We start from the raw sequence: 21238 nt of genomic DNA on the forward strand, positions 1-21238 counted from the left end.
GATCACTGACTCCTCACATACGGGAAAATGTTGTCCAAACAGGAAATTGGGTCACCAAACAGGGATTTTCTACTGTTAACTCACATAGGCAAAAAATAAATAAACACAAATTCTTGAGTAACTGAAAAACGTATTTTTACATTTTTTACATTTCACATTTTTTCTGCATATTGACACTCTTCAGCCCAATGAGTTTAAAGCCTTATATCTGTGTGTAATTAGCCCATTGTAAGGGAGTTTATGTTTGGGGAAGCCTCTGCCAAAGGCCAGAGTGGAGGTGTGTGTGTGTGTGTGTGTGTGTGTGTGTGTGTGTGTGTGTGTGTGTGTGTGTGTGTGTGTGTGTGTGTGTGTGTGTGTGTGTGTGTGTGTGTGTGTGTGTGTTTGTTTGTTCGTTCGTTCCATTCACAAAACACTTGTCTCCTAACACCTGCATGACCAGCATAATTGTTCTCCAGACAATCTCTTCTAAGCCCTGGTGTCATTGTTTCCGGGGGTTAAGCAGCCCTGCACCACACACACAGTGAACGTCATTCAACAATCTAGCTAGCCTGTGGCACTGTATCACAAGTATGCTGAGGTTGACTCGAATGACCTCTCTCAGGTGTGTCTATCTGTGCCTGAGTGTGAGTGGATCTGTATCTAACAAAGCAGCAACATTGCTTCATACTTCACCGTCCTGATTAATAGTTGAATAACCTCTGTCTGTGTTTTGTTGGTCTTCTGGCACACCACTAACACCTGGCAGTGTGATGGGTGTGAGCCGGACAGCTGTGGTCAGCCGTGCTTGAAATAAACAAGAGGCCCTGGAGAGATTAATGGCTGTCTAAAGAACGAGAGCCATGGCACCTCGTCCAGGAATGTGCCGTTTATAAATGGAAAGGAATGGGGTGAATGGCAAGCAGAGCAAGTAGGAAGGGGCTGGCTATGACCCAGGTGTATTCTCCATCCTGTTTAAAGGCAGATATTTGAATGCCATTCCTCCCGCCTGAATGAGTGTGCCTGTGGATAAAGGAATGAGAAGGTGGGGTAGTGCAGTTTGTAGCACAACATTGATTTAAAAGCAGTGCTCAACAGGTAGTTGAGTGTTGAGTGTTTATAAAATCAGATTTAGTAGTTTTATAATATAGTGATCTCAGGAGTCTTAACATGTTGCTTCTGGAAGGAGCTGGACCATAGACACAAGGAAATATGGTTTATGTTACTCTGATACACCATGGACCTTTCCTCCTTTTCGTTTTTTTTTTGGAAACAAGAGCTCCACTTCCTGTAGCATGCTTTCTTCAAGTGTTGGTAGCCTTAACCGCTTCCCGTCGTCACTTGACATGCAATTTCCTGTCAATAGTTTTATTTGTTCGTATAGTAAATTTATTCTAAACACATTTACAGGGCCCCCAGGGTCCATACTTTTTTAAATAAGTAAAAACCTTGAACATGCATTTTTAGGTCAGTCATTATTTTACCTGAATCTATGTGGTATTATGTAGGAATTTTCCAACTATATCTTGGTGTTAATTAAAAGTACGACACCACGCACCGAAAGCTAATTCTAGCAAGATTTTGTAATGTTCTCAATGTTTATGTCGATCAGTCTAACGGATAACAGACCAACTCTTGTAGGCATATGATGAGAATTAAAAAGTAAGTCCAGTGAGACCGGCTCTTTTGGGAACTGCAAGGATTGTGGGTGGATTACATGTGTATAGCATTGTCTTTTACATTGTCCCATACTAGCGTCATACATTCTTGTCTTATCTGTTTTTCTATATTGAATCTACATGGTCAAGAAATATTTTTAAATTTTCCCATAATCACTGAAGACATTCCTCTGTTGTTGCTCCCCTCTCCCCCACCCCCTCCATTTTCTATCCAGTCACAGTATACAAACCTGGGGCTGCTGAACAGCATGGATCAGAACATTCAGAACGGCGGCTCAACCTCCACCAGCCCCTACAACAACGACCATGCACAGAACAACGTGACAGCCCCATCCCCCTACGCCCAGCCCAGCTCCACCTTTGACGCCCTTTCTCCCTCACCTGCCATCCCATCCAACACAGATTATGCCGGGACCCACACCTTTGATGTGTCTTTCCAGCAGTCTAGCACCGCAAAGTCTGCCACCTGGACGGTAAGACTCTTACTCATCCGATTAGTTTGTGCAGTTTGCTTTAGGGCTGCACCCTCTTGGTCGATTAGTCGACTATTTGGACAGTTTGGTCTTAGTTGACTAAGATTTATTTAGTCTTTTTATGTGATTTCATGCTGAAGACTTATTTCCTAGAAACTTGTGAACACTGGTGATCCCTAGTAAACACAAGATGTAACATGGTGCTTTTGCATTTATCTCCACTCCTAGCTAGTCTTTATAACACTTAGCATCTAATTAAAAAAATGGTATTTACTACTTAACTGCAAAGTAACTTCTTAAAGGACTAGATAGACAATTTGGGCAATACACTTATTTGCTTTCTTGTGAAGAGTTAGATGATAAGCTAAGTGACGATTCTCATATTCTTTTTATAGGGGGGGGCTTTTCCCTTTACTTTAGTGACAGTAGACATGAAAAGGGTAGAGAGATGGGGGGATGACACGCTGCAAAGGGCTGCAGGTCGGAGTTGAACCCCGGCCGCTGCAGGACTCAGCCTACATGGGGCAAATGCTCTTACTTGGGGAGCTAGAGGCCACCCCATCATTCTCACATTCAGTAGCGAGTTAGCTTAGGGAAGTGTACAGACTAGAAGCAGGAAGAAATGGCCTGGCCTGGCTCTTTCCAAAGGTAAAAAGGTGTAGAATTCCACCAACCAGCAGCTCAAAGTCATCAATTAACATCTATATCTTGTTTTTTCATTCCAGTTTTGTATGGAAAAATGACCAGGAGCAACATAGTTTCATATAGTTTTTATGCGTCATATAAGCAGTCATATGCTCGTCATAATACATATGGACACACAGAGACACTTTTATGCTCTAGCTGTCATCAGAACAGGTCATCATGCAAGGCAGTGATTTTTCTGGTTGAAGAGATACTAACCCTGAACTGCTTATCTGCCAATCTGTCCTCTTGGCAGATTTAGGTTGCACAACTACATCTGGCAAGGAAGAATGACACCTGAGAATATATAGCTTCAAATCACGACTAAACCCCAGGCATTTCTTGCTAGGGCTCAGACAATACACTGCATTTGATGAAAAAGAAAGAAAACAGAAAAGCTAATCTCACTACATTGACTGTCACAAAAAGAGAACATTCACATTAACTAAAGTCTTGTATATCAATATGTGAGACTTGACATTGTCTTAAATTTTGAATATCATAATATGACTAGCTGTTTTATTATTTGCCTTTTCCCACTTAGTCATTATATCCATATTACTGATGATTATTTATCAAAAATCTCAATGTGTAACTATTTTCTGAACGCACCTACAAGCCTACAATACTGCTGTTTAAACTTCAGTTTACTCTCACCTTAGTTCACTGGTACTTTGTTGATGACAGAGGTGAGCAGTTGGTCCAGGTGTGGTGATGTTGTGTGCAGCTAGATGTCACCATGTAATGCTCCGTAAACCTACAGAACCAGCTCCTCCTGCTCTGTCATTATGCATGACAAGGCTGAGGGACAGCTGTTGCATCAGAGCCCCACCTGCTCTGTTGTTTATGTGTCTGCTGTGCACTGCTGTGTGCAGACACTGTCACCAACCCACAAGTTCGGTGTATTAATGCACCCTGGCGGACAATCGTAGGTGATATCAACCGCAGACAAAGTTTTTTCATTGTATGTATGAATGATGTGTTTGGAGGGACCCTGATTGATAATATTTACATGATGTCACCGTCCCGTTCAGGGTTTTCTCTACCTTTTATAAGGCTTAGGCGCAACATCCAAGTCGTTTTTGGCATCACTGAAACCGAATAAATGTAAAATCAATGTGAGCATCAAAACTAACTAAATGACGTCATTAAAGCTACTGATTGTAGTTGGTCCTCAGTGGACCTCTATAGCAAGCTTTGTCTTTCATTATCTGCTCTAGTTTTTCCAACATTTTTGACACAAATATGGTGTTAATAACAATGGTCCAAAATGATATGCAAAAAAATGCATTTTATTGAAAAACGCAACATTTAAATAAATGCACCCATGTTTTCCACAAACCTAGGGCTGTTGTGAGACATGTTGTTGATTACATAATGGACCACCAATACAACATACTATTTGAAAATGGCAACTGAGATTTATAACTAAAAGTCCATGCAATCCTCCCTGTCAGATTTGGCCAACGGGACTGTTGAAAAACCTGCTGAGCTGACTGCAGTGAATTCCTTGCACTGTGCCTTCCAGTAAACAGGCTGAACTGAAGGGAGTGCTGGGCGATCTCACCTTATTCCTGGGCAACGCCGAGTGTGGGATTGTGACATTTGCCCAATTCCCACACTGCCTCACTCATCCCTCTCATTTTCACAGTCCAAAAACAAAAGTGTTTGTCTGATGTACAACTGTGAGGAGGTTGTGAGTGTGGTTTGTGAGAGGCACGCCCCATAGCCTGAGCCACACTGGTTTAGGACACATCCCCATTATAGATGCATGTAGTGCAACAGTCTGTGTCCCACAGTCACAACACATGATGCAAGACTGGTTTGATTGGTCTGACTTAACATTGCAAAGTAGTGGATTGTTTACTTATTATTACTGTACTGAGTAAGTATATACGGTGTCTTTCCCTGGCGCCTAGGTTTTACATACTGTAAAGTCCAGTAATACCAGCATGGTAATACCAGATTTCAGTTTTATTGTCTGAGTGCCATATGACAGTCAGTGAATATCTCTTTGAAGATGAAAAACAACAATGAGAGCTAAAAATTTCAAATGGTATTTATTGAGCCAAAAACTGTTATACATAAAGTATATTCATTTCAATTCATATGAAAGAATTATTGAATGATAGAATATAAAAAGAATGTACATTCACTGATACAAAGCAGATGATATAAAAGAAATAGGATTGTATTTTGAGATTGGAAAAGTATCAAATATCTACAAATTTAAAAGAGAAAGAAATTTCTTAAATGTAATTGTAATTGCATCCAACATTTATGACGCTATTAATTAATCCATCAAGATGGTTAAAAGAGAAAGAGTCTCTTGGTGTTTGTTTACTGGTTTCTATTTTTCCATTGTACCCCTAAAAACAACAAAACAACATATTAATACTTCCTCAGAGTTGTTTTTTCATTTAGTGTTATTTAGACTAGCCTGGCTCCGCCCTCCTATGTACTTCCTCTCAATTTTCATTTTCCCTCAGTACACCCTTTGGGTTTTTTGGTATATTTTGGGGTTTTCTTTGGTCAAATCATAACCGGTCCAATCCACAAACAGAGGGTGTGTCTGAGAACGATGAAGGCGAGGTTGTGCACTAGTTTGAGTTGTAGTTCTGTAATGGTGGAGGAGAAAGATGCGAGCGAAGCCATTGGGTCCGCTGTGGCAACGCTGCAGAATATCCAGAAGTTAAAGTCTGAGCAAAGAAAAGTTAGATTTTTCCGGCTCGCTCCATTAGTGGTGAAGGAGTTGGCTAAGGCTAATGCTAGCGATGCTCAGACAAAGTCCCAACCAACTATTAGCGATTGGTTGTGGCAGATCCAATTTTAAACTTCAAGAAAGTTAACACTTGTCAATGAAATGGACCAGAGTCTGGTAGGACCAAGGCGACATTTAGACGCCTGACGGTGCTTAATGCTACCAAAGAGTATTTGTCACAATTTTGCCTCACTGAATATTATTTAGTTGTGCTGCTGCTTATTTCCCATAATGGCTCACAGAGACGGTCATTCCCCATGTGGTCTACAGTAGCTGGCGACCTAATTCTAAAGAATTGTGATTATAGTGTTGGTTCCCATCACAATGAGGCTCCTTTTAGGAGCTCTTTCCCAAAGCTCCCGTAATCCCAACCCAATAGCTCTACTGCTGGACTGATGGACGGATGGCAGAGAGCCACTGAAGATGTCACCGCCACAGCTTTGCTTGGCGCATAGATCTGCTAATGCCCCCTTTTGAAGGCCCGCGGGATCTTCCACACGACTTAGTGGACTGTGTACTGTGCTTTTTGATGACTGTTCTTAGGGAGACACGCCTAATCCCTAACCCACACCTTAACCTCTTCCTGTCTAGGATGACTGTGTGACACACACATACAAAGTAAGGTGCAGCACATCAACATTTCCCAGAACTGCTCCTACACCGTTTTCTTGTTGGCACTTCAGCAGTCTCCAAGGTGCTCCCTCTTCAATCATTTAGTTAGAAAAAAACAAAACCACTTGGCCCGGTCAAATGAATACAGAGGTTAGATGTTTTATCTTCTTTGCTTTACTAAATTAATGGAGTCTTCCTAATGAGGCAGCCATTGTTGGCTGCAGATGCAACTATTGTAAGGCTGAAGATTGGTTGTGTTTGCCATGTGTATTAACTGCCACCACATATAGTAGTCAAAGGAGAGGAATGTCACGGTTTGGGCTATCATTGGGACGCTGTAGAGCTGGAGGGATTACAGTAATGGATTGAGAGCCTGTAGGTAATACTTGTGTAAATACTGTGTGCCTCTCGCCTGAACCCTGTGCTTTTGGAGTGGGCTCTGTCTTTTTGAGAGAGTTAAGCTTGATGGTTGCATCTCACATTGCGCCGGAGGAGAAGGAGGAGGAGAGAGCCCTTGAATGCTCAAAGAGAAGAGTGTTCTAGCGAAAGGCAGCAAGACACAGCTTGCCCCTGGAACATCTGCGGGCCCGTCCCACGCCTCACGAGATGGGGCTGAGACTTGTTTTTGTCAAGAAGCTTGTCACGACTCGCCCATCACAGGGAGACAAGCCCTGAAAGCCACAGATGGGAAAAGGTAGAGGGGACTTTTTCTAAACAAGCAGAGTTGAAAGGTTTTTTATGATATAGGCTATGCAATATCTTCATAAATTGTTGTGGAAAAGCGCATTCTCTTACAGTTTTACTCCTCTCAAACAACGCTGTACAGATACTGGCAGCATTGGTTTACCTCAACAGAAAACGGGATCATGCTGTAGTTGTATAAATACAAAAAAAGGTAGTATTTCCTGGATCAAACCACAACTGAGTTTATGGGAGCTCTCAACACAAAAACCATTGTTGTATGATGACTGAACTTTCGAATAACACAAACACTCTGTCAGTTATATTAAGCAGATCAAACAGTTTTTAGAAATTATTTGAGTGATTAAAAAAAGTTTTTTATTGAGGAGCACAATGTTTGAAAAGAATGACACGAAAAACAAGATATTTTTCTTCATATCTCTCTACTGGCTTTTCTTTTCAGTTTCAAGAACAATAGACTAAGGTGTAGTTATAGTCCTTTAGGCCGCTGGTAAGAAAAGGGTTTGATTGGCTTATCCCAGGTGATAGATGCATATTTGACTCTTTCGGCGCTGACCACACAAACGTGATACCACATGTCAGTGTACAGGTTTGCCTTGGGACAGGTGTCATCACTCAGATTGTTTGGTCAAGATTGGTGGTGATGACTACAACCTAAAATTCTTTTTCTTTAGACTGAGATATAGAGAAAGGTAGTTATCCTGTATAAACTTTACATTTGACCCTGTATACATTTTCATTAAAAAAGCAGGCGTTTTACTTCTGTTTCAGAGAAAAGAGGAGAGTAGAAAAAACTCCTTTGCATTATTGAGAAATTAAACAGGTTTGGGAGAAGCTTTGGGCATGACATGACATGTCAGGTATGAAGAAGACAAGACCCGAGGCGCCAAACAGCGCTTGTTTAAGTCCTGATGTTTGTCAGGACTTGACTTCTGCATGCGCCCGCAGCGCCTGTCAGGGAGAAAGGAACGCTTCAGCTGTGGGCCTGCCTCAACCTGTGCTCCACGGGAAGTGTGTGTTTGTGTGTTCAAGAGTTGCATGTGTTAGAAAGTAATTGCACACATGCAGCACTGTACAAGCATCAGAACAAATTGTATGTTGCATGCAGTTAGATTATTATAAGAACATAGTTCCATTATTACACCAGCTCATTTTCTTTGTCCTGCAGAGCTGCACAACAGCGGAGTTGAGTAGGTGGTGTTAGTGAATACAGCCACTTTAGGTCTTTCGTTGTTGTTTTTCGCCTCACTGCCACATCACGTGCCAGCTGAAAGCAATGTGTCTTGTGCGGTCCTTGCAAATATGTAGAAAAGGTTTTCTTTCAAATGATTGTGATTAAGCAGCTCTGTATTGTGCGCTGTGTGTTCCTTTGGCTGTGCAGTTCACAATGTGACCAATGAAAGGCTCATAATTACATGTTAACACCTGAGCACCGCGCCCTGTGTGAGCCACTGAATCCCATCAGTCAACTGGCTGTCCTCCACCCCTGAACACTGTTAGCTTTAGCCGGGCACTGCTTTCAGCAATCAGCAGCAGCTCCCCACTCTCACTGCTGAGCAAACACAGCACCGGCAGCGCATAGCTCTCTGCTCAAAGTTTGTACCTTCAGGGCTGGGATTGGTTCTCTGGTGTGTTTGTGTGTGTGTTTGTGTGTGTGTGTGTGTGTGTGTGTGTGTGTGTGTGTGTGTGTGTGTGTGTGTGTGTGTGTGTGTGTGTGTGTGTGTGTGTGTGTGTGTGTGTGACAGTAGGATATGATCTTAACAAACTTCGCTTTTCTGCCTCTAACATCTCTGATTAGATCTTATTGCTTTGAGTTGTGTTGTTTTTGCCTTCAGGTACACAAATCCAGCACCCTGTAATTATTCCAAACACTACGTAGTGACCCAGCACATCTCTCGTTCTCTTTACCTCATGATCTCCTGCTCGCTCTTTCTCTTTTGCTCTTTCCCCCGTCCCTCTGCTTGGCTTCTCCACCTCATTTAGCTGATTGACAGAGGCGTACGGGGAGTATCAGGTTAGGAGCGAGGGGGCAACTGCAACCATTCATCTTAGGCTTTTCTCTCTCTTTCTTTTTTTTAAAGCTGCTTTGATTTTAAGGAAGAATCACTTCAGTCATTGTGTTGACGTACATGTCCCAGAGCTTTCATTGTGCTCGTCGTCAGTACATCATGTTAGCTAGACGTATTCATGCACAAATGGTAAAAACTTGCTACAGATTTTTATTTTACCTTACTGTCTGCTTTAATATTTAATATTACCTTAAATTGCCAGCAGTGACTATTCACTGCGTAATGTAGTGTTGTGTCAATTTGTCCTGTGCATGTACAGTTTATAATGGGATCACTTGAGGAAAGGAGCGTAACGGAGTATTTGGGTTATTATTAACTTGCCTTTTATTAGTGGATCCAGTCTCTGGGTGAAATGCACAGCAGCAATGTGCTCTGCTTGCGAGCGAGAATCTGGGAAGGAGAGATCAGAAGGCAGTGTTTTGGGTTTGTCCTGATGAAAGGAAAGGTTGTGCCTGGGGAGCAGAGTAGAAAATGTCCCTGCCAAGCTTGTGTAATATTCAGGTACTGGGATGAGCTCCTTTTCTTTGGAACCAAACTTAATAGAGGTGGAATTTTATGTTGCATTGTTCTTCTAACACAGCCCCAAGCGGCTTTCACAATGTTCATTTTTCTTCACTCAGAAATTAACCTGACAGGGAAGAAAAATCCCCACCACCCCCACCCGATGTCTCCTGCACACAGAGGATTTAAAGCTCTGCTTACGCAGCACTGATTTGAACGGTTTGTTTACACAGTTGGGTTCTGCCAATTAGTAACAATTCAGTCTTTCTGATGGCTTACTGGTTATCAATCCTAACAGTGCCAGGGATCAACGTGCATCCATTCTTCATGACTCCTGGCTTACAACACTTGAATGTGAGCCAGTTTGTGTAAGAGACCATCACATCTTGGCACCCGTCATACATGGTTCTTCTGTAACTCCTGTAACATTACTTCATTCCTGTACTCAAAAGTAAGGCCGAGTCATTTTCAACCACACAAGAAAAACTGCTCTCTACCTTGTGTAGTGTTAGTTTGCCACCGTCTTCAGAAGCCCTGTTCTGTGTGATGAGTGGCCATAAGATGCTTTAGCAGAATACTCCTCCCTCGAAGATGAAAGCCAAGCCTAGTTTAATTGCTGCTGGAGGGGTCCATTTTATGGCTCTCCACGGAAGTCCCAGAGGCTCTCCGTGAGACATCCTTCAGGTTGCCCAATACACACTCGTAGCACCAAAACTCTTCATAATCACAGTCTTTTCTTTAACCTTTATTGCTTCATGGAAACCAGAAGTGCACAGTACAGGCAACAGGTGTTGATCTGTGCTTTTTAAAATTTAGGCAAACATTTTTGGAAGCTTCAAAACTATTTGCTCATGAACGTTTCTGCAACTATGGTATCTTTGATTTATATATTTTTTTGCAATGCTTTATGTAATCTTTTTCTCTTTGGTCTTGTGATTTCTCTTTTCCAGTACTCGACAGACCTGAAGAAGTTATACTGCCAAATTGCCAAGACATGTCCCATTCAGATCAAAGTCCTGACCAACCCACCCCAGGGTGCTGTTATCAGAGCCATGCCTGTTTACAAGAAAGCCGAACATGTAACTGAGGTGGTGAAACGCTGCCCGAACCATGAGCTTAGCCGCGAGTTCAATGACGGTCAGTTTTTGTTAAACAAATCGTTGCTCATGATTCTCCAGTAAACAGTGTTTGCTGTTGACATTTAATGACACAACTTGTGTGTTCTGCTCCCAGGTCAGATAGCTCCTCCGAGCCACCTGATCCGTGTGGAGGGAAACAACCACGCCCAGTATGTGGAGGACTCCATCACTGGAAGACAGAGCGTATTAGTTCCTTACGAACCTCCCCAGGTGAGCTGTCTATCATCGCCGAGCGAGGCTAGCTGAATGCCCCGTCAGCAACACCTCACCACCTCCGCCTCACTCTGACAGATAGAGCAGTGACAGACTTCTCATGTGCACCCTCTTAGTACCCTGAAACCCTCAAGCCCTGAAGTAGGAACACTACAGGCCTCAGAAGGAATAGTCCTTTTTGTCTGCATGTGGTCCCATTTTAAATATATATGATTAAAGACCAAAAAAATCTAGAGACATTAAGAGAGTGAGTTACTAAAATTTTAACATTCATGACTAACACTGTATTCACATACACTTAAATATGCATATTTAGGCGTCTTTCTGCTGTAACCTGAGATATAAACTAGTAGAACTTTCATGTGTGCCTTTGCATTACAAAATTAAAATACAGCAGCCTTGTTTCAAAAATATAAGTTGATGGGGAGAATTCTTATTCATGGCCCCCTACTTTAAACACAAAGGCGGCCGGTCGTGGCTGTGCATGTAAATGAAAAACTTCAATATCATGTCTAAAAACCAGTTCTTTGTTTTAGTTTTTCCCATTCCACCCAGTAAATCAGTGCTGTTTTCCTTTCTCAGGTGGGGACAGAATTCACGACAATTTTGTACAACTTCATGTGCAACTCGAGCTGCGTGGGCGGAATGAACAGACGCCCAATTCTCATCATTGTCACTCTGGAAACCAGAGAGTAAGAGACACAATTATTCTTGTCTGCTGTGATGCCTGTCATGCTCAGTTAAGCGGTGGATTGTGTCTTACGTGCTGTGTCCCCCCTGTCTTCTCACAGTGGTCAGGTATTAGGCCGCCGGTGCTTCGAAGCCAGGATCTGCGCCTGCCCGGGTCGAGACCGGAAGGCGGACGAGGACAGCATCCGCAAGCAGCATGTAACGGACGGCACAAAGAGCAATGATGGTACGAAGCGGCGTAAGTAGGGCCGGGGGTGGTGGTGGTCTGTTCTGCTTTGGTCTGATCTGACATGCTGCCAGTGTCGAGGACCCTTAACCGCCACACTCGCTAACACTCCACATGTGACTGCCTCCAAACTCTGCGTTCTAACTCTTTCCTCTCACGCTTGTTTCTCCTCCTGCTCTGACTTAGGCTCACTGTTTAAGCACTTGGCCCACCATACTTAACACTTTACTCTCCTCTTTGCAGCCTTCCGCCAGGTTTCCCATGGCATACAGATGTCCACCATCAAGAAGAGAAGATCTACAGATGAGGAGGTTTTTTGTTTGCCTGTAAGTGTTACTTTTACTGATTCGGGGAGTTGCTTTGAAGCATTGTTCTGAGTGTGTCCAATCTGCTTGCTGACCACTACCTTTCTTGGTTTTTTTCTAACAGATCAAAGGCCGTGAAATTTATGAGATTTTGGTAAAAATCAAAGAGTCTTTGGAACTCATGCAGTTTCTGCCACAGCACACTATAGAGTCGTACAGGCAGCAACAGCAAAATCTCCTTCAGAAACAGTAAGTACTTGTTCACAATCATAATAAAGTCTTTCTCATTTGTTCTTAGGCACATTAATAGAAACATACCTACATTACTTGCAAGGTTTACCCTCGAATTCCTGTTTTACTTGTGCTGTTTGCTTGTTTTATTCATGCTCTATCTGAACCGCTCGTTTTCTCGCACACCAGATTTCTTTTGAATGAAATTGATTTTGGTTTAAATAGACTTCAGTGATTTAACTTACTAAACCTGACTGACTCGTAGCTGGAGAACTGGATTGCACTGGTAAAGGCTTTGCATGAGATTTCTGGATTCTGGTTATTGAAGGATCGCAGATAATAATTGCTCTTAAATGGGTGTTGTCCAGTGTTTCTCAGAATGGACCTAGAGTTTTTTGCTTAATGCTGGCAACTTCGAGGGTGAGCCTTGCATCACGTATAGCTGCTTTTGTTTTCTCTTCCGCGCTCTCATGGGATGTGAGCCAAAGCTGACGAATCGTGACAAATGTACCTGGCTGTGCTTTGTTAAGGAGAAGCTTCCAATGATTGTAGGTAACGCCTTTGGGTGCTCTGCCAGGGTTTGCACAACAGCACCCAACAAAATCCGTGCCTCTACCTCATCTGTTCACTCTGAGCATAATTAAAACTGTCTCAGACGCACATGTTCACACACACTTTTCCTCGTCCACGCCCATTTCACTATAAGCTATGGAAAAGAGGAGATGGGTGTAAATGATAGTTTGACAGCCCGATGGTGATAATTATTGCTTATGTTATAGTTTCCCATTAAGAGACTGGCAGACAGCCTCACAGTGAGATAATGCTTGCATCTGCCGGTTTTTACTTCACTTTTGTTTGTTGCTGCCTACCTGTTGCTGTCATGTTGGTAAAGCCTATTACCAACCATTTAACAAACCAACATTTAACTAAATCCTGCGTTTCAGGTTTTAGTGGGTTTGTTGATTCTAAATTCAAAATTTTAAAAGCCTGAATATTATAAAAAGATTGGGTATAATTTCCCTTCTTTGTGTGGTCATCATGCATGGTTTTCTGAGTTTTCTTTCTATATTCTTACAATCCTCATAAACATAGCTTGGTACTCATTTCTGTCATTTACAACTCCTGCAATGTTTCCCTCACAGCCTTTGAAATAAAAGGTTTTGTCAACAGCAATTGTGCCTTTTCATTCCTCCACTGTGTTCACGCCAAATAGTGCTGCACACAACAGTTGGGGCATGCTGTGATCTGTGTTCGTAGAGTGCCATCTTCTGGACAGGGTCATTAGTGCAGGCCAGTGATGTTACAGCACTCTGTCACACAAACTTTGTGTAGGTCTGTGTGTGTCTGTGTGTGTGTGTGTTCTTCATCACTTTTGTTTTTCAATACCGTTCAGGGTTTCCCTCAGAAAAGTTGTCAGGCCCGATGGCAAGTATCTATTTTGATGAGGCCCGCCTGGGCTCAATCACAGACTGATGGCAGCATTAATGTCGAGCCGAATAGAATGGACGGAATCGCCAAATTGAGAATTTAAAAAAGCTATGCAACAAATTTCATAGGGCCCTACATTAAGCCAGTGCTAAAAACTGGAGATTTGAAAATATGACTATGTCTATAGTTCCAACCAACTTTAACTGTAGTTTAAACAACATCTTAAAAGTACATTTAAAAAATGTTTCCCCAGTGGCCTAGGCCTAGTGGGGGGCAACTTAGGCCCGGTGGGCCACCAGGCTTGCAATACACTGGGGGAAACCTTGCCATTTGTTGAGCTACTTTTCTGAACCTGTAGGCCTCTCTAGGGTCACTCCTCTCTCCTCTTCTGTCAGTGAGCACTTATTTCTGCTCTCTCTCTTTTTCTGGTTCCTCCCTGCAGTCTGATTAAAGCTCCACTTGGTAGCCAGCTCATGGAACCGGCAGGAGAGCAGAGGTGGCGCTGCAGCTCCACCTGAAACTCTGACCCACATTCCTCCTCCCTCCTCTTCCGAGTCACACGGACCTCCTCTCTGTCTCCTTTTCATCAACCTTTTTTTCTGATCTCCTCCCTTTCTGCCTTCTGGGATCTGCACTGAGGATGTGACACTGAAACTTTGTTTTTTAAGATCTGCTGCAAGATCATGGAATATCTCTTTGTTATTTTATTCAGCCATTAAAGGTTGGACATTGTCAGTGGGACATGTAGGCTGTAGCCCTACATGCTAGCCTTGCAAAGCCTTTGTTAATCCACTCTGGCTCTCTACCAATCTGAAATCCATAGATTTTTGCATGCGTTCTTTTTGTCCTTAAAATACATTTTGTAAGGTTGCCTTTTACGATGACACCCTCACTTTGTTCAGGTCGTCCCTGTTTAGTTTTTTAGGGCAGTGTCATGTATCTGTTGCATAGAGTCTGATGGTGAAACGGTCGTCCCATTCAGCCTTTTATGAAGGCTGAAGTTGGACAGGAACCAAGCTAAAACGTCTGTTTCTTTATCTTACTTGAGCTTATTTAAGTCAATGTGTTTTTGACCTTGCATCGTCATGAGAGCTGGACTCACAAAATCGATTTCATTTGGTTTTGGTTGGTGGGGGGGGGGGGGGGGGGGGGGGGGGGGACTTTATTCTTGAGAGAACCTTTTGCTAATGCTGGTCATGTTTTATAAAGTCACTGCAGGACAGTTTGCGCGTTTGTGTGATGTGCGCTCTGTGATGTACAGAGCATCTGTGACCCTTCTGTTTGAAACAGATTGTTTTTATGTGGCTATTGCACTTTTGCCTGTCAGAACATAATAAATAGCTTTTTGTTGTTGCTTGAACTCTGTCCTTTTCTTTTACTGCTCTGCTATTTCATGATTAAAAAAAGGAATTAATGAAGTTAGTAATTTACTAAAAATGCTATTATCATAGTGCATTCCATTCACCTCGGAAACCAGAGCTGGGAATGACGTCACACGCGAGTTGTCTGCGTTCTGTTTACCAAGTGCTCTAGCCAGGTTAGCCAGGTTAGCCATTGTTAGCAATACCAGTTGATAACAGCGAATTACGCCGGATTTTGTGCATACAAAACAGATGGGCGGTGTAAAACCGATTTAGTAAGACATAAATAGGACAGTAGTGCTAATAAACTGTGTATTACTACCGCTTTCACAATGGTGATGCACGGAGCAGCCATGTTGGATTTTGAGTTCGGGGTACTGCTATGTTTCATGGCAAAACAGGACAATTCAAGGCCATGCCACACCCACACCATTGGACGTAACTGCAATAGCCCACCAGTTCTTTATATTATGATTTTGAAATCAATCAGGTTAAATTTGTAGGAAAAGTTTAATTAAATGACAACGCCTGTGAATGGTCCGGTCGGGTTTAGGGTATTGGCTGCAAGATCTGGACAGGATGTTTACCAAATTTGATACATCTAGGTGAAACGCACTGCAGGGTCTTCTTCTTTAGAGGGGACGCTATTGAGCCATATGCAAGATTTTCTGACCATCAACTCTGAAATCCGACGTCCGTTGGGGGCATGTTTCCAGCATGAAATTCCAACTTCCTAATAACAAATGGACAGTTACAGTTATGTTTAGGCTACTCAGAATAAATTTTAAGAGCAGTGGGCGCAGGCCTTTGTCATTCCGCGTGAGTGCTGCTGAGCAATGATTGTAACGGCATGTCGCCTCCTCTCTCCCGCCGCAGGACTTCGATGCAGTCTCAGCCCTCCTACGGCTCCTGCTCCCCAACTCACGGAAAAGTCAACAAGCTGCCCTCCGTCAGCCAGCTCATCAACCCCCAGCAGCGTAACACACTCACCCCATCCAGCATGGCTGGAGGCCTGACTGACAGTAAGTGTGCCCTTTGTATCTCTTCCTGTCTATCTCAGGCTATGCCCCCCGACCAGCCCCCACTACTCGCCCCGCCCCCCATGGGCTTATTTTAAATTTATAAAGACTGCATGTCCGGGCAGGCAGGAGGGGACCTGAACACCTCTCAGCCCCCCTCCCCCACCCCCGCCCTCCCCGCTTGACAGAACACTTCCTCCTCAAAAAGAATGTGATCCCTGTGAGACTCTCCCGCAGGACCTGTTATGATGCATTATGTGTCATGTTGAGAGTAACCTCTGCATGTCCCCCGCTACATTCCCCCCATGTGTTTCATTTGACGTTACGTAATCTCTCTAAATCCCAGAGCAGTAAAAGAAAGCTCACAGTAGCTCCTTTTTGTCTCTGCAGTGACTCCCATGATGGGTACTCACATCCCCATGAACGACATGAGTTCACTGAGCCCCACTCACGCACTGCAGCCACAGCTACCCATGGTGCCTTCCTCCCACTGTACACCCCCTCCTCCATACCCAATGGACAGCAGCATCTCCAGGTACCTCGTCAAACCACAGTGGATACATCTACAGTTCACTTAGAAATGCATCATCATAATAACTTGGATTATATAGCACAAACAAAATGCCTAGTGAGCCAGTTTCACCAAGACTAGTGAAGTGCAGTAAAACGTGAGTGCAATTTACTCTAACCCTAACTAAAAGAATGATTGCAGTAAAAGCACAGAAGAAAATTTAAAAAGGATATGTTTTTAGGAGCTACTTAAAGGGCTAGCCTGCCTCTAAGAGGGTGTCAAAGAGCTCGGAGTGCAGAGGTCCCATCTCCTTTTGCCTCGACCTGGGAAGTTAGTGTGAAATGTTGGAGAGAGAGAGAGAGAGAGCGAGTACTGTACGTACATCCAAGAAATCTCTCTTGAGCGGTCCTGTCTGCTGGACCAAACAGGGACATTATTTGAATGGCATAAAAAACATCCTGTAAATTTTGAAACATTTGAAGGTAAAAAAAGTAGAATTTGAAATGTTATGCTTTCACAGGTTTTTCTGTATTTGCTGTTGCTGTGCAACGTTTCCATCAATCAGATCTTTGTCAAGCACAGAACGGCACTAATAAACATCACATCACAGGCTACTGCACATACAGCACCATTCAAACGGTGACTGGTACTGTATCTTAACTGATAGCAACCATGCAGCACTGGAATTGTACTTCAATGATTTGCCTCTATAATATACTTTGAATACATGTACTCATTTAAAATGAGGTTGCTGTTAGTTGCTCAAAAAAGAAAGAAAAAAAATAATGAATTTAGTATTAAGTAATTTTATTTGTCTATTTTTTGGTAAACTTGAGTCTGAATGATGCAACCAGTAATAAACAGGTCTTGCGAAGTAGAACTTGTTGATAAGTGCCACTATCCAGAGCCATGATGACTGTGGTCAACTGTTAGATTGTTCCACCTGTTAAAGCTCCTCTCGTCCCTTCCTCCTACAGCTTCCTTATACGGTTGGGCTGCGCAGGCTGCTTGGACTACTTCACAGCACAGGGCCTAACCAACATCTACCAGATTGAGAACTATAACATGGAGGTGAGCCCTTGCCTATCCAACTCGAGTCATTTGATGGGTTAGAGAGAAGAGTGGCTCCGCCTGCGAATACTAACGCTCCCCTGTGTAATGACCATTAGGACCTGTCCAGGATGAAGATCCCCGTCGAGTTCCAGCACATCATCTGGAAGGGCATCATGGAGCACCGACAGGCCATGGATTTTTCCCCACCTCCCCACATTGTGCGCACCACCAGCGGGGCCTCCACCGTCAGCATGGGCTCCTCCGAGGCCCGAGGCGAACGCGTCATCGACGCTGTGCGCTTCACCCTACGCCAGACCATCTCCTTCCCCCCACGCGACGAGTGGTCCGACTTCTCCTTCGACCTGGATTCTCGCCGCAACAAACAGCAGCGCATCAAGGAGGAGGGAGAGTAAGACGGCTTCCGTCTCGCTCTCAGTGATCCCGTTTCTCATTTCACGCCCACTGTTGGAACATTTCTTTTGAAAACCTGGTATTAGTGCAAATACTGCTGAGAACATAATTCATATTTAAATGGGAGTGCACTTATTTTCTGTATTGTTCTGGTTCTCGTTATCGCCGAGGAGAAATACACGGTGTTGAGCAAAGGTGCATTTTAATATTTCTTGAGAGCACTTAAGAAATGCTGAGGATTTCAAGTATGCTTTGAGTTTTTAAATGTTCATGATTCATTCCCATGTTTAAGCTTGACTGGAAACAGAAGCATTAAAGGGCTTTTTAGGGCTTCTATTTCTGCTATGGGCCATAGCAAAAGTGTATTTTAATATGTTATAGACTTTAATGTAGAGTTTTCACCAGTATGGTTCTGCAAAGTAGTCAAGTACACTGGTTTTCATTTGTTGCAGAAGTCAGCATTGATTGTATACATTTCAAACATTTCCTGTCAGAAGTATTATGTCAATTGATGGGCAATTTGTTTTTCTTCTGTACCTTCTATATTTTGCTTTTTATGTCTATTGTGAGACCAATGCATCACCTTTTTGTGTCAGGTTGTGAAGTATGTGTTTAAGTGACAGATGGTCATTCATTTGATGTAGCCATATATAGGCCTAATGCTCTTGACCCAGTGTTTTACAGTAAAATACTATGACTGATGTCCTTTTGTGTTTGTTCTTGTTTAACTGCTGTGCAAACATGGTTGTGATTGCATCACAGAGCAGGTGTTTTCTCTTGCAGTGGATGGCTAGTATTCTTTTCATTCATGAACCATGTTTTGGTAAAAGGTGTATTTCATTTGGTAACTGGCCAAAACCTGATATAAATGTATATAAATTTGTATAGTTCTTTTTTGAAAGTCTCCCTAAAGAAAATGCATGATTTTCATCATGGAACAAAGTATACAGATGTGAATATTGCCTGGTTGCCTTACCAGTAAAAAGAAATTCATAGAAGTGCATACAGTATGTGCATACTACACTCGCCCAATGTTTAATTTTGTCTCAAGTGGCCAGCATTACTAGAAAGCAGAAACGGTCTGCATTTTCATATTTTTGTACAATGTGTTGTAAATATGTTGCAATATAACAAGGGTATTTTGATATAAATCTGAAATAAATATCCATACTTGCTGTAATACTCTTGTGTTAAAGTTTGTCAAAAACGTCATTGAACCGCAGACTGTAGCATGTCGACAAAATACTAAAAAAGTTTATGAAAATTATGACTTTACTTCAACATACTATACTATAATATTTAATGACTTTCGTCGACATACTATACTCTGACTTATTATACCTTTTTTGTAAAACAGTCAGAGTTTAAAAAAGTCAGAGTTTATTATGTCAAGAAAATTTCTAGTATATTATGTGGAAAAAAGTCATAGTATAATATAGTATATAAAAAAAGTCATAGTATGTCACAAAAGTCAAAATAAGTCATAATATAGTATGTCATTAAAAATATAATATAGTTTATAAAAAGTCATAAAAGGTCATAGTATAGTATGTCGAAAAAAAGTCATAGTATAGCATGTCGAAAAAAAGTCATAGTATAGTATGTCAAAAAAAGTCATAGTATAGCATGTCAAAAAAAGTCATAGTAAGGTATGTCAAAAAAAGTCATAGTATAGCATGTCGTAAAAAGGTAATAGAATATGTGGGAAATAAGTCATAGTTTAGTGTGTAAAAAAAAGTCATATTATAGTACATTGAAAAAAGTAATAGGATAGTACATCAAAAAACAGTGATAGGATAGTACATCAAAAAAAGTCATGGGATAGTACATCGAAAAAATTCATGGGATAGAACATTGAAAAAGTCATAGTATAGTACATCAAAAAAAGTCATAGTATAGTGCATCGAAAAAAGTCATGGGATAGTGCATCGAAAAAAAGTCATAGTGTAGTACATCGAAAAAAGTCATAGGATAGTACATCGAAAAAATGTCACAAAAGTCATAGTATAGTACAACGAAAACAAGTCATAGTATAGTAAATTAAAAAAGTCATAGTATAGCATGTTAAAAAAAGGTCATAGTATAGTATGTAAAAAAAGTCATAGTATAGTACATCGAAAAAAGTCATAGTATAGTACATCAAAAAAAGTCTATAGTATAGCATGTTAAAAAAAAGTCATAGTATAGTATGTAAAAAAAAGTCATAGTATAGTACATCGAAAAAAGTCATAGGATAGTACATCGAAAAAAAGTCATAGTATAGCACATCAAAAAAAGTCATGGGATAGTACATCTAAAAAAAGTCATCGTTTAGTAAATCGAAAAAAAGTCATAGTATAGTACATCAAAAAAAGTCATGGGATAGTACATCGAAAAAAAGTCATAGTATAGTACATCAAAAAAGTCATAGTATAGTACATCAAAAAAAGTCATAGGATAGTACATTGAAAAAAAAGTCATAGTATAGTACATCAAAAACAGTCATGGGATAGTACATTGAAAAAAAGTCATAATGTAGTACATCGAAAAAGTCAAAACAGTCATAGTATAGTACATCAAAAAAGGTCATAGGATCGTACATCGAAAAAAGTCATCATTTAGTACATCAAAAAAAAGTCAGTGTAGTACATCAAAAAAAGTAATTGGAAAGTACATCAAAAAAAGTCATAAAGGTCATAGTATAGTTCATCAAAAAAAGTCATAGGATAGTACAATTGAAAAAAAAGTAATAGGATAGTACATCGAAAAAAGTCATAGTATAGTATGTCAAAAAAGTCATATTATAGCATGTCAAAAAAAGTCATAGTATAGTACATCAAAAAAAATCAAAGGATAGTAAATCAAAAAAAGTCACAAAAGTCATAGTATAGTACAACGAAAACAAGTCATAGTATAGTACATCAAAAAAGTCAGTGGATAGTGGATTGAAAAAATATCATAGTACATCGAAAAAGGTAAAAAAAGTCGTAGTATAGTACATCGAAAAAGTCATAGTATAGTACATTGAGAAAAGGGCATATTATAGTACATCGAAAAAAGTCACAAAAGTCATAGTATAATACAACAAAAACAACATAGTACATAGTACATCAAAAAAGTCTATAGTATAGCATGTTAAAAAAGGTCATAGTATAGTATGTAAAAAAAAGTCATAGTATAGTACATCGAAAAAAAGTCATAGTATAGCACATCAA

General features: G+C 41.4%; 1 protein-coding gene across 7 annotated transcripts in view; it reads left to right on the plus strand.

Annotated features, from left to right (window-relative positions):
* Nucleotides 1-19226, plus strand: part of tp63 (tumor protein p63) — a 34526-nt gene extending 15300 nt beyond the window's left edge. For 3 of the 7 annotated variants that reach the window (XM_034880421.1, XM_034880420.1, XM_034880422.1), the window contains 11 exons: nt 1871-2128; nt 10408-10594; nt 10691-10806; nt 11392-11501; nt 11601-11737; nt 11969-12051; nt 12155-12279; nt 15927-16072; nt 16460-16604; nt 17558-17651; nt 17750-18046. In XM_034880421.1, the coding sequence (XP_034736312.1) occupies nt 1871-2128; nt 10408-10594; nt 10691-10806; nt 11392-11501; nt 11601-11737; nt 11969-12051; nt 12155-12279; nt 15927-16072; nt 16460-16604; nt 17558-17651; nt 17750-18046 (1698 nt within the window). Of the gene's footprint in view, nt 1-1870; nt 2129-10407; nt 10595-10690; nt 10807-11391; nt 11502-11600; nt 11738-11968; nt 12052-12154; nt 12280-15926; nt 16073-16459; nt 16605-17557; nt 17652-17749 lie in introns of all 7 variants that reach the window. The other 4 variants (XM_034880419.1, XM_034880423.1, XM_034880418.1 and 1 more) reach the window with 3 other exon arrangements.
* Nucleotides 19227-21238: the final 2012 nt, after the last annotated feature.

This window comes from Etheostoma cragini, chromosome 9 (assembly GCF_013103735.1).
Source record: "Etheostoma cragini isolate CJK2018 chromosome 9, CSU_Ecrag_1.0, whole genome shotgun sequence".
In the NCBI taxonomy this organism is placed as follows: Eukaryota; Metazoa; Chordata; class Actinopteri; order Perciformes; family Percidae; genus Etheostoma; species Etheostoma cragini.